General features: G+C 39.4%; 1 protein-coding gene across 2 annotated transcripts; it reads right to left on the reverse strand.

Moving 5' to 3' along the window:
* Positions 1–688: 688 nt before the first annotated feature.
* On the reverse strand, positions 689–13772 carry chrna4b (cholinergic receptor, nicotinic, alpha 4b). 2 transcript variants are annotated; one of them, XM_005454155.4, is made up of 6 exons: positions 13405–13772; positions 10721–10872; positions 9272–9316; positions 9075–9184; positions 5671–7102; positions 689–3665 (listed from the first exon to the last, which is right to left on the reverse strand). In XM_005454155.4, the coding sequence occupies exons 1-6, from the start codon at positions 13454–13456 to the stop codon at positions 3540–3542; spliced, it is 1917 nt and encodes a 638-aa protein (XP_005454212.1). In that variant the 5' UTR covers positions 13457–13772; the 3' UTR covers positions 689–3539. The 2 variants fall into 2 exon arrangements, with proteins under 2 accessions (XP_005454212.1, XP_019205695.1); XM_019350150.2 differs by having other exon boundaries at positions 9075–9316.
* Positions 13773–14176: the final 404 nt, after the last annotated feature.

The raw sequence follows: 14176 nt of genomic DNA on the forward strand, positions 1-14176 counted from the left end.
TGGTTTATCTGACAGTAGTTTTCTTCATTCTAAATTCCAATTCTATTTTGACAAAATCCAACACCACTGGCTGAAATGCTACCATGACAGAGCGTCCACCATACAATGCAAATGACTGTAGATACTCACTGTCGTGCGTCTCTCCTAACATCCTGCATATTGACAGCAATTTGAAGCAGAAAAATTCTATTTTGGATTTACCCCACAAGATTTCCTTGCACTGTCATTGATTTTCTTGTGTAATGTGGCATAGCTCAGCCTTTTCTCCCTGTTTCCCTTCCTTAAGAATGGCTTCTTGACAGCCACTCTTCCGCTGAGACCATTTCTGGTGAGGCTTCAGCGTACAGTCAACCGTCCAGATGCATCTCTCAGTTCCTGTGTCGAGTCTTTGCTGGATTTTACCAGGACTTTCATCGATAGCTTTTAGGCCTCACAGTTGTTCTCTTTTCCTTTGCTTGTCCACTTTCCACAAACTTTTTAAAGACAGTCCCCACACCATGCCATACCCATTATATATACCCATATGGAAAAGATATATATAAATCTTATAAAGTTTGTATCTGTCTTGTGTGAAACTTGTATGAAAAGCATACAAGAGTGAAAACAGATATAAGATCCATTGAAAAATTATATAAATGAAACTTGTATGTTTTGGATACTTACTAAAACAATATATGAAAGTAATGAGAAAGTGGCCACTTTCATGAGTAAATCATATAAGCCTTATATGATTCACTATATGAAGTAGGCCACATCTTATGCAAGTCTTTTATAAGTTTTTACTATTTCTTTTCCATATGGGTATATATAGATTAGTATTAATAAGGAAGCAGCTATCATTAAGTTCATCTTCTTTGCAGGAAATAACCAACATTTTGAAATCAAAATGTCTACATTAATTATCCAAGCTGTGGCATATGTATCTCAGAAGACAATCACTTAATTGAAATTAGCACTGAAGGTCAATTTTTCATAAAGGTAAATTCAATAACATGACATTTAGCTGTAATTAATAACACTGTGTACTTGCATGGCATTTGGCATTGCTTCCTTGAGGAAGCCAACACAAAGGACCTTTATGGAGTTTTGCCATTTGCTTTTCTACAAGTATTTAATACTGAAATTATGCATGAGATCTGTGCTGAAAAGGCATGGCTTATCATTTAATGAAAATTAGTTTGTGGCTTCATAAAGACCATGCTCATTTCATTTTAGAATTATAATAACAATATGCTGTGGCATTGTGTATCCTTGGAAAACTGGTGGGATAAATGGAAATTAATATCCGTTCATATATACATTTTTGAATGCAGACAAAAGACTTAAACTCATGTTTGTCATATGCTACATTTTTGAAGTTGCAACAAAGCCAGAGTACTCATTTGTATTTCAGGCTATCGCCACCTTTTTTTCTCCAGAGTTTGTGCTGAAACGTACGAATAAACAGGGAGCACGGCAGCTATTTCACCTTGTTCAGAGTGCAGTGTTTCCATATTGTGCTAAATTGCTGTTTTCTCTTGTCTGTGAATTTACATAATGATCAGTGGGTAGTCGTCTGCTGAGCAAGTGGAAATGCAATAGTTTGTTTGTTGAGGTCAAAATTGAGGTCATTACTTTGGGTATTCAGGTGTAACATTACATGCTTTTAAATCTAATCGGATGTGGAGTTTTATTCACGTGGAGCTGCAGGGTGCTGATGTAGAAGAGCAGGATTAAAGTGGAGTAATTGAATACTTTTTCTTTTCACACACAATTCAGTGATACACGTTTGTTCTGTTCCTCATGTTTCATCAGTTTTGTTTTGTTTTTGTTTAATTTCCACTTCTTTCAGTTACTTAAGCCAACAGTTCAAATTTCTAAAATAGAAATATTAGAAAAGCCTTTTCATAGATTCGCATACCTAATCTAGATTCTTTTCATTTAGCTTTATTTTATTTCACATGAAATTAATAAAAGTAGACATGTGCCTAAAACTGTTTATGTGAGATAAAGAAATCAAACAAGGCTTTCAAAAACATCTCACTCGTGCACAAAACATTTTAAACGAGGATTTCACAACATAGGTGATAATGAATTTGGCACAAAGGCAAAGAAATCAAAAAAATAAACACCAACAAAGAGTGTGAGGGTGTTAAAGAACTACATGGACTTGAACTGAAACTGAAGTGAAGCATCTAAACTAGAAATGTGTGTGCAAAATGTACAGAGATGTCCTTTTGAACTAAAATAAACAATAAAACAATTATTTAATGCAAAAAAAATCTGTCCGGTCAGCTGTACAGTTCTGTTAAAGCCCATAATTATTTAATGATTGCTTTACTTCTTGCAAATTTTATAAGTGCTCCTAAATATAGTATCTGCTTTAGCTATTCTTTGAGGACAGAAGGACACGTGAGATTAATTTCTGTAACACATTTTAAAAATACATCCAAAAAGCAGGTCCTCCTGTGGAAGCAGTGAATGAAAAAATCTAAATGCAGTTAAGTGTGAAACCCTCCTCTGCCAACTTATTTTAAAACACTGCAGTACAATTAACCTTTGCTCTGTGCATGAAATAGTTTTTCACAGAATAGTGGTGTACTCATTAATAAATTTTAATTGTCTTTTTTTTTAATATATAGCTGTTGTAGATACTGAAAAGATCCATTATGGGAAGCGACAAAAGTCAGGTCATAATGAAAGCGGAGAGGACGCTGGAATTAAATGTTGGAACTAATGAGTTACAAATTCATCTCAAAATCTTCAACCCTAAGGTAGAATAATAATATTACTAGAATAGCCACATTTATTGTCATCATCCATATCAATTTCTGTTCTACTTTATAAACCAAAAGAAACAAAACAGATGGAAAGAATGACAAAGATCTGCAGTAAAAGCAAAGAGAATGGCTGAATAGATGTGCTAGAGTTAGAAAGTTGCAAAGCTGCATGTTTGCTTACCTGTGGAGTGACTCTTGCACAAAGCAGCACACCTGAATGCACCCAGCCAAGAATTCTGGCAATTAGGTTTCAAAGAAACAATCGTTTGTATTTTTTGTATTTTTTTGTATTTGGCGAAAGCACTGCACATTGATCTGTTCCACACATACTGCAACACTGACATTACTGAAGAAATGTTAAAAGTTAGCTATAAATTAAACTTTACACAGTCTTATGAACAGCTCCTGGTGCCTACAGTCTGTGGCATCATCCAAAGTCCTTCATGGGTTAGAGTCAATTTTTCACTGTTTTTACAAGAGTATCTGATTGAGTCATACAGCTCAATGTCAGAATGGAGTGGCATGGAAGGATATTTTTGCTGTTGGCCTTTTGCCCTCATAAAGAATTCATATGCACACTGAAATCGATGATAGATATTTCATCTTATCTTTTAGCAAGTAACCTTCCGATGACCCGGCCTAAGAGCGAGAAATGTGACAAGTAGTCCCTTTGAAAAACAGAAAATAAAAAGATATGTGGTAAACCTTTTTTTCTGTTAAGAGAATGGGGGAACACGTCCTTCTGTCTGTCCGTGCTCTCTTTCCCTTGATGCAGAGATTCTAGATCATTCCAGCCAGCCAAGGAGGAAGAAAGAGTCCCACAGATCCCAGTATACACACCAGCACAAACATCCAGAGGAATATCCTGTCAATGACCATGGCCACATACTTCCAGTCCTCCTTGACCTAGCAGAGAGGGGAAACAGCACAGGGGGACATTTCAAATTTCACTCCACACCACCTTCCTTTTCTACCAGCTGTCAGTTTTCACCCTTGATTGATTTCTCTCGAATGGCTGATTTTTTCATTATGAGTCTGCTATCTCCTAAATGTCAGTCAATCCTTGCTTGTGTCTCTTATGAAAAATTCAAGGTCAAATTGCGGAGGTCCCATTGTTTTAAGGAAAGGCCTATTCTGGTTAGAGCTCGAGAGTGTATTGTGGCGTCGACGGTGACTGATGTCAGTGAATACAATAGGTTTTTATTACATTTCGTCACATATATCCTGCAGAAACTTCTTTTTCCCCTCTCAGAAACTTTATAATTAGCATTTTATCACTATATGCTATATTTTTTAATTATTTGACATTTAATACTTGTTCCAAGCACAGTTTCAGGGTTATGTTTGAAAGCAATAAAGAAGAGTCACGTTTCTTTCAGCACTGCCAAAACTAAAGACTTGCAGTATGATTTCATCTCGTGAACAGTTTTCAAAATTGTCACTTGTCTAATGGTCACTTTTAATTAGGTTGCTTAAGCATTTGTATGTGCGACTGTTCACACCGAGTTGCCCATAAGAGCTTCTAAATAAGACAGTGTTCTTTTATCATCAGAAAATCCTGATTACTGTTATTGAATAATGGCAGACTGATTTGTCATTTATGGGTCTGATACTCTATTGTCATTATGTGTTTATGTGCTCTTCCTTTCTTGCATCCCTTCTGAGTTTTTGGGCAACTGTGACCAAAAGCCATGGGAGCAGTATATAAACATGTATGTAAATGCCAACAACAAATGTTTTGAAAAGAAACAAATATGATAATAAAAGTCTTATTATACTTTGTATGATTTACAGTGAGCAGAATCAGTAGTTTAAAAATATATTCATGTTGGCAGGGGTGATTTGGCCCTGTTCTTTTTCTAGTCAATAACATTTTTAAAGCCTCCTCCTAGTACACAGCATAGACAGGAAAAAGTACAGTATGTGAGCAATGCTGCTTGCAGTGGAGCTCTGCATACATAGATGATAAAAAGCAAATAACAGCAACACAAAGGACAGCCCACACTGCTTAAAACACTATTTTTCCAGTTATTCTGCAACGCAGCACACATTCATCTGAGAACTGTAACACGATTTATTTGTTGTCACTCAGTGGCTGAGTTCAGATTAGCTGGATCTCTGACATGCAAAATAACGGGGTTACTTGTTTGTTCAGGATTACTTTCATCCTCTTTTGCACGAGAAAAGAAAGAAGGGGAGGAGCACTGCTTGGTGGGAGTGAGTACAGGGAACATACATGTAGGTTTTTTGCATGGAAGTACATTTCACCCCTGTGAAATCCAGTCAGAATCTGCTGTTTTTATTTAATGTTCCTCTGACACCTTGAATGACTGGCAGGCAAAAGATGCGAGGTAGTTTTGTTTTTTTGTTTTTTACAAACAAACTGACATTTTAGAAATGTCCCCCGGTGAGGTACCATGTTTCTCCTGCTGGGATCTGATTAATTTTGAATTTGAATAAATCCTGACAGATCAGATATTGTATTTTATCCTCCCATTTACTTCAGTCTCTAAATGGTAGCTCAAAATTACACAGTGTGGTTTTTGTCCTGTCTGTCTCCCCTCATTCCCAACTAGCTGTGGCAGATAGCTCCCTGAGCCCGGTTCTGCTGGAGGCTTCTTCCTGTTAAAAGGGAGTTTCTCCTTCCCACTGTTGCCAAGCGCTTGCTCATAGGGGGTCGTTTGATTGTTTTGGGGTTTCTTTTTCAAATTATTGTAGGGTCTTAACATTAAAATATAAAGCACCTTGAGGTGACTGCTGTTGGGATTTGGCAATAGATAAATAAAATGAAATTGAAAATCAAAAATTGTGCTAAAAGCCCTTATTCAATTTCTGAAAGGATTTCACTTGTGTTTAAAACAGAACATTTAGAAACATTATTACCAAGGCTTGATCGTTTCTGTCTACTCACTGAAAAGTCTGCATCCTCTGCCCTGAGATGATCAGCGATGTACTGCACTCCCTCTATGGCCCGTTTCATAGCTGGAGAAATAGTTGGAATCACAGCATCCTGTTGGGTACTTGCATCTTTTGTGGACTCTGCTGTTAGGGTTTCTGCTAGCTGATCTGTAGGAGGAGTTTTTTTCAACTGCCCCATTATTCCAGAGACCGCATCATCATGCAGACAGCAGTACTGGACGCTGCTGGAACGACACAGATGTCTGGCTTTCTGAGGAAGCGGCTTCTGTTGGTCACACATTTGCTCTACGCTGTGGGAGCGACCATTTGGGGCCAGTCTACTTGGTTCTTCCCTCGACAGGTTGCGAAGTGGACCCAGTGGCAAAGTTGGGGGCAATGACAATTGGGAAGAGGACGAGGCCGCTGAGTTGTGTCTGCGTAGGGGTTGCTTCTCTGAGAGAACTGAATACTGACCAGATATGGATCGGCTGAAAATGTCGGCCTTCAGTGGGTGATCTTTTTCATTGTGCTTCCCAAGAGGGGAGGAGGGTGGAGATGGTGAGCAGACAAGGATGCTTGGGCTGTCAGACTGTGTCTTTGGGAGTATATTTTCAGCCTGGGCCATTTGTATCAACCCAGTCTCTAGGCCTGTCCAGAAGGCCTGAGAGTTGCCTGTGGCAGATATCGTTGTTGGACGGTGCATCATCTCAATAAGCTTCTTGCAGTGCTGCTTTGCGGTTCCTGGTGGACGCTTCATGAAGAGGACCTGAGGTACCAAGTCCAGGAATACTCTGCGGACCCAGTGAGGCATGCCATGTGTTTGTGGGGATCGGTGGTGTACATTCAACACAAAGACGGTAATTATGATGGAGAGCGTGACAAAGACCATAGTGAACAGCAGGTATTCACCAATCAGTGGTATGACCAGAGATGTAGATGGTATTATCTCTGTTATCAGCAGGAGGAACACTGTTAAGGACAGTAGCACCGAAATGCACAAGGTAATCTTCTCGCCACACTGGGAAGGCAAATAGAACACCAGCACAGTCAAGCAGGAGATAAGCAGACAGGGGATAATAAGGTTTATAGTGTAGAACAATGGAAGCCTCCGAATGATGAAGTAGTAAGTGATGTCTGCATAGATCTCTGTGCAGCACTCATACTTTTTTGTATTGTACTTGCCCACTGCATTGACAATCACCCACTCCCCGCTCTCCCAGTAGTCCATCTGGTCCACATCGCTGGCCATGCTGATCAGATCAATCTTGGCACGGTCATAGGTCCACGAGCCGAACTTCATCTTGCAGCTTTGCTGGTCAAAAGGGAAAAACGTGACATCTATGCTGCATGAAGACTTATAAATGGCTGGTGGCATCCACTTTATCTGGCCATCGTAGAACAGATGCGCCTTTGTGAAGTGAGTAACTGCAAAGTCACCGTCGGCACTGCAGATGAAGAGCAGGAGAGAAAGGTGGAAACACATATATCAGACTTACATCACATTTTAGCCCCTCTTTAATAAATGAATTTTATAAGTTTAATTCTGGGTGATTTCTTCAAGCACTACTTTAAAATGTTCAAGGTCAGTCACAGCTCACAGGTAGAGTAGGTGTTCAGTTGCCATAGAGATAACTAAGTCTTTCTAATTGGAAAACGCAAGTAACAAAAAGTGGAATTTGACCTAAGATGTTTCCTTAATAGATACAGGAGAACGTTAAAGAAGTGGTGTTTTCAGTTTTTACAGTTTCTAACCCTGTGAAACTCAGGGGTTGAGACTAATTTAAAAGGTATTTAAAAGATTAAGTATTCTGAGACATATCAACTATTCTGACTCATCAAATAAAAAGTGAAAATGTCTTCATCTATGTCAATGACACGTTTGTTTATATGTATACATCTCTAAATGGGCAAGATTTCCTGTCTTTAACATTCTGTTGGTGTCCAGTTTGTTCATTATTCAGTTCATTCACAGTCTGTTGTTGCCTTTTTTGTTATCTCTTTATGCCCTACTTGTGTTTGAGTCTGTCTCCATTTAGTTACTTCCTGTTTTATTTTGGTGTTCCTTGTCATTTTCTTGTCTTTCTTTTTTTTGCAGTTCCTGTGTCTCATTATCCCTGATTTGTTCCAGCTGTGTTCCCCACCTTTTTCCACTAGCCGCATTAGCTTTTGTATTTATTGTCTCAGTCTTCCCTTGTCCTTTGTTGAGTGGCTCCACATTTCTGTGTGTTCCCTAATGTTCCTCTGAGTCTTCTAGTATTTGTTAGTGTTTCCTATCCTGGTGTAATTATTCCTCATGATTCCATTTTCCCTTTCTGATTTTGGACTGTTTCCCTTTCATCAATCCTCCACTTAATGCTTTATGCTGCACATTGCATTTGGGTCCGCAAGCAGCTACCACTTTCCACACAGCTTATGATTCTCTGTTTAGAGACGTTTATGGAACAATTCAGTGCTAACATGATATAATTTTCGAGACATGAATAAGGTCTTCATGTGCCAGAGGAAAACAGAACTTGAAGATGCAGTTTTGTCTCAGTTCTGAAATCTCCTTTGTGTACACAACAGTCCTGCTTTTACACACCTGATACCAGTTATTACATCCACCCTCATCGTGTGAACCAGCAATCTCAGTTCTACATCTCAAGGTGCAGAGCTCATTCCAAACCATTCAGCTCAAGTCTACACAGGAAATAGCTTGAACCTATGTAATCAGAAAACCCTTTTGATGTTTATTTTCTCTGAATGGACATGTAGGCTATTCACAATGTACCCTTTTGCTGTTTAAATCAATGCTGTTTACAAAAGTCTTTGAGATATTGTGTCACAAATGGACTTCACAAGTGAGATCGCCGTGTTTTGCCTTACTAATTAAAAGACATAAGTGACAAAGGTTCAGTCATTTCACCATGAGAACAACAATTATTGTTCAATAACATCCAATTTGGATATTTAGCAAATTCTTTCGTGACATTTTCTTTCTTATTAGCCGACTTTTGGAAAAAATATGAATCCAGGCTTACTTGAGGTGCTCATACTAGATGCATTTTATCTGTAGCCCTTTGAAACATCCAGTTACATTTCACCTTCTTATTCCCAGCCAAATGTATTACTTTCTGTCATACTGAGCTTTGTTTGTAACCACATCCATTAGGAGTGACCTTGTTCACATATATTTCAACTAAATTACTTTATGACATTGGCACAGGATGAGATGTTTGGCACAACAGCAGATTCTTCGTGTTTTCCCTCAAATCATGCCATCTGTTGGAATTAAACCATCAGAATCTGAGCATTACTTGCCATATGATCATTTTTACATTGAAATGTTGACATTTAAAATGCACAGGAAGCACACTGTGGGCCTGAAAAGAATCTAAATTTCATATAGCACAAAAAGGTATTGATACAGATCCTCACTTGTTGTAGAGGACGATGTCGGGTCTCCAGATAATCTCTGAGGGGATACGTATGGAGGTGACATTTTCGTAATCCTCTGGGTTCCAGCGGAGTTTGTAATCGTTCCATTCCTGTTGCAAAACATTAATCATATTTATGCACCGCAGCGTTATATTGGACTGTATTTCATATGCCTTTTCTCTATCGTCTTTTCTTACTTGCTTAACCCAGACATTTGTAGTCATCATCTGATTCTTCTCATCCTTTTATGGAAAACAGAAAAGAAGATTACTCTGACAATGAATTCAGTGTCGATCTGCACTTTATTACCACTGAGATAGAATTCAGTTCTTTCTTTCTCTCTTTTTTTTACACCACACAGACCTGTTTTCATATCTTAGTCAAGACATCTCATTGATATAATGCTTTCCGTAGCTGCTTACCCTAACCCCAGCGAATGCCTAATCCTAACCCTCAGCCTAAACCTAACCATAACCTAATTGTAACCCTGATAGTAAAACCACATTTTCAGCCTCAAAAATGCCTTCAAACTTGTGGGGACGGGCATTTTGTCCCCATAAGTGAGTGTTGGTCCCCATAAGAATAGTAGTATGCCAATTTTCTGTCCTCTCAAAGATGTCTAAACAAGTATACACACACACACACACACACACACACACACACACACACACACTCATGAATCATTTCTAGAACAAATCAACCAAAACAAAAAACACTTTCACTTCTTTGCTGGCAAGCTGCTTTCTCCAGCTCTTCCCTGGAAACATCTAAGACACAGCAGTCAGTGAATGCACTGTGCAGGAGAAGACAACTTCACCTAAAGTTGACTCTCACCGGCAGGCAGGTGGAGAAAGTACTGTCAACTAATTGTGTGTCATAAACCTGGAAAGTCATCCCCTGCAGCACAGTCTTGCACTGGGTAACTTTTAAATGGCTCTGCATGGCAGTCGGGTGTTTATATAACCATTTTTACCTTAGTCAACAGAATCTCAGCGACATTTGCGTAAAATGCATACTAAAAGGTTGCACTTAAAACCACAGGAGGTCTGGAATGCAAAGCTACCAACATGACGAGAGTTATTTTTGTCTAGAGCAGCTGTGTCTGGATTGCTGCTCAGGAGACAGATTTGAATATTTACTGTCTGTGTTAGCATACTTGACAAGTGAATTTAATTTGGGAAAATAATGCATTGTCTTCTGTTGGTGTGCTTTCATTTCCGCTGATTTATCTCTCTTGCACGGTGTATCTTTCAGCTAGTAATTACCAATATACAGCACATAAGACAGAATCTCCCCCCAACATAATACTCATAATAATGAAACACATGTTTCATGCCCATTCAACAAGCCAAGATGTTTGTAATTACAAGGATAGCTCTTTTGTTAAATCTTTACAACTTTATTGATATATGTATTTAGATATTTACATGAATGGTAACTTAATTACAGGTAGTTAAAAAAAACTATTTAAAGATCAGAGTCCCATTATGGAGCCATAACATCTAAATGTCTCGCAGTCGTTTCTTTTCTCCTCAAAAAAGAAACACACAGATCGTGTCATTTTGAAGGGCACAGTGGTAGCTAGACTTAAATGTCCAGTGGTAGCTGTTGATGGAAACTTAAGAAAGATGTCAGCTATTACTCACCACATCAATTAGCTGAGCGATAGATAGTCCAAAGTGGACTAGTACTGTATCTGTAGTGTTCCTCACAGGTCGGGAGAGCTTATTGTAATTTGCAAACAGATTCTGGAGCAGCCTCTCTTCAGCGTGGGCACGGGGTCCAAGTTGGAAACACACTGAGGCCAGAGATGAGAAAGAAATTCAACAAAACAAGAAGTTGAGATTAATCGTGTGCCGTCCTGTTTATGTAATTTAAACGAGACCAATTGATCTTTACTTAGAACTGCAACTGCAATGCATAGGATATTCTTTCCTATGCTTTTTTTTAACTCCATGCTGATTTGTACCAGTTGATTTTGTGCAGTGCTCTTATGCATATCCTCATAACCATTTTGAATTTTTTCTATTTTTTGTTCACTTATTCGTGAAATACAGGGCAGGATTTTATATGAATACTATTAATGTTGAAAATATTTGCTTCCATTCACAATACATTCATCTATAATGGATTGAGCTGACGCTACGATACCAAAGAATACAGAGTGTACTCTAAAAGTAGGGTGACCTCTATTATACAGGTGGCCTATGGTTACATGAGACGGGATCTGAGAGACGGGACAAATCAGGATGGAGGGTTGGGGGTGGGGGGGTTGCATAAAAGGAATAAGAGGAAGGAACAAACGTGCTGATGGAGCGATCTGTCCAGACGTTTCCCTCACCGCCCTCCTCCACCCACCCTCCACTCTCTCCCTTTCCCTTTCTTCCTTTCAACAGCCGTCCTGATGAAGCAACTCAATCAGATCCCTCGGCACTGAGAAGGACCCGGCGAGGTCTGAGGACAATTAAAGAGAAAGGGATCATCCTGAGGCTTCGACAGGACGACGTCCTTTGCCTTCTGGTTCTTTCCTTTCACATTCACTTGGGCACTTTTCCATCATAAACCTTGTTGCATCTGTGCAGGTGATTCATTGTGTTTGCAGTCTTTCAGAGGCAGTGATTGATTTAACTGGCCTCACTGATATTCTATCATCTCTAGCAGTACCACACAGTTCAATGTCTTTCTTTCTCTATGGACCTTATACTGTACATTATATCATACTCTATGTGAACTGTGATGCATTTTAATCTGTTTTGTCAAATATCACATGAAAAAAATAGTCCTAAGGAGGACCCTTCCAAACTAGATTCTTGTGGTTTCTGGACCACATTAATATATTCGCCCAACACACACTTGCTTGGCTCAGGCCCCTTTAGAAAGGACGTGAGAGGACCTTTCTATAGGTTTCCATTAGTGACTGCCACTTTTCTAAGACTATATTATTCCAAACGCCCCTTACTTGTATCCTTAAAATAGCGATACAGGTGTTGTTGCCATGCAGCTGGCCTTCCTCTTGGGTCCTCCTACCCACTCAATCAAAGTTGATGGGCTGTCTTTCAGTTGCCTGAAAACTGGCATCCACTATTTTTAAAAGCTTGGGATCGATATCTTATTAAATGGATATAGTTTCTTTTTTCCTTTCATGTCTTGTCTTCCTGTTTTCACCTGGATCTGATTGACATTTTCAGACACTCAACAACCTTGAAATGCCGTTACACGTTCAGACGAGAGAGGCCGTCAAAGGTGGCTTTTGTTTTATCGCATCAAATTATCAAATTAGAGCATTATCTGTTGAATGCGACCAATATTAAACAAAACCGGAGGCTCAAGTACATTCTAATCAGCCTTGGGACTAATGGGTTTATATGGGAGAGCTCACAGGGTGTTGTGACTTTGGTAAAAAATGCAGATTAGAGCAATAATCTTTACAGGAAAAAGTAGGCAACTTTTAGATGAGTTTACTTCTACATGGTGTGTTCTCCATTACAGTATGAATAAGACTAATGCAGACTGTGATGATGCCAGTGTCTTTCACTCTTCAAGTTTTTCTTATATTGTTGTATTTTACAGTTTTCTGAAGCTACAGCAAAGCCTGATGAGTTATTTGGATGTGTCAGAGCTACTGGGTCCAAATCTGTCCTCATCTGATCAATGCTCTCTCATAGGACAGTACTGCATCAGAAGCAAATTAGTTTTCACTCAAGTGAATACTACACTTGAACCAGGCAGATGAAGCTTGTTACCAGGCTACAAAGCTCGCGTAGCAACACAGGCAGTTTCTACCCTTCAGTAGCAAACTACAGAAAACAAGTTTTTGTGTCCCAAAGGTCGTATGGTTTTATGGTTGTATTGTTCATCGTGCCAAATTAGCCCTCAGCAAAAATCATTGCCTGTCTAATAAGTAATGAGACTGGGGTGGACTGAATATAGATGACTGGTGTAAGGAGACAGGCTTATATTAAATAGAAAAGCAAGGCCATCTGATGCCTTTCAGTCGTTTCTCTGAATTGCCCAGCTATTTAGGGCAAACCTATTGAAATGACACAATATAGGCAGTTCTTTTGAGTCATGCAGTAAATTACTTTGTAAGCCAACTTTGTTGATGCTGACAAACTTGAGCAGCGTGATATTTTAAACAGAAAAAAGAGGAGTGGAAAAAAAATCTAATTTGAGATGATTAGCAGCTGAAAAACCCTCCTCTTCCAATATATACTTCTGCCTTCAGCAAAAATGAAAAACACATTAACATCCTTCGCATCGCTTTCCCTTATGTTGAAAAATAAAATGACAGATGATGCAGCTTTAATGACAGCACGGGGGAATTATTTACCTTGTGGAGGAAGAGTGAAGAAAAGTAAGCTCAAACAATTGTAGAAATCCATAGTGATCCAGCAGTACCCAACTCTATCAGTGAACTCCCTCCAACTTCTGCTGGATTTCAGTCATCGCAGAAGTGATCAAACCTGGAAAGTCTGCCCTGTGACAGCAGGTCGTCAAGGGTTTCAGATCAGGTTAAACACCCAGACTCAGAGGTCACGTAAGTCTGAGTCAAACCAGGGTCCGGCGGTCCTCCTGATTCCATCTCTCCATCTTTTCACATTCTCTTTTGTCCAGTCATAGCAGTATGAAGGACCCACAGACACATAGTGTAGTTTTTCTCATCCAACACTTCAAAGTCCCTCCTCCTCCTTCCACTGGAATCCTTCATCCAAGTGTGGCTGGCTTATCCTTCTCTTCTCCACCCTCCCTGTCAACATTACTCCCTCCCTCGCCTCTCATCTCTCCGCCTCCTCACCTCATCTCTCCCTCTCTCTCTTTCTCTCCCCCTCTCTCTCTCACACACACACCTCATTTCTCTCTTTGTATTCTATCTTTCCCTCCTACTTACATATTTCTTTTTCTCCCTGTTCCAGTTTTCTGTCTCTTCTTCACTTTTTTTTCATTGAAAACAGAACTTTTTGTCAGTCTGTGTGTGTGTGTGTGTGTGTGTGTGTGTGCACGAGGGAGAGTGTGAGAAGGAGTGTGGGGTGGGATTGGTGGGAGGATGGGGTAGTGGATGTCGACTTTTTGATTACTGGTACATAGAGCAGCAGCGCTGTGTG

The sequence above is a fragment of the Oreochromis niloticus genome, linkage group LG20 (genome assembly GCF_001858045.2).
Source record: "Oreochromis niloticus isolate F11D_XX linkage group LG20, O_niloticus_UMD_NMBU, whole genome shotgun sequence".
In the NCBI taxonomy this organism is placed as follows: domain Eukaryota; kingdom Metazoa; phylum Chordata; class Actinopteri; order Cichliformes; family Cichlidae; genus Oreochromis; species Oreochromis niloticus.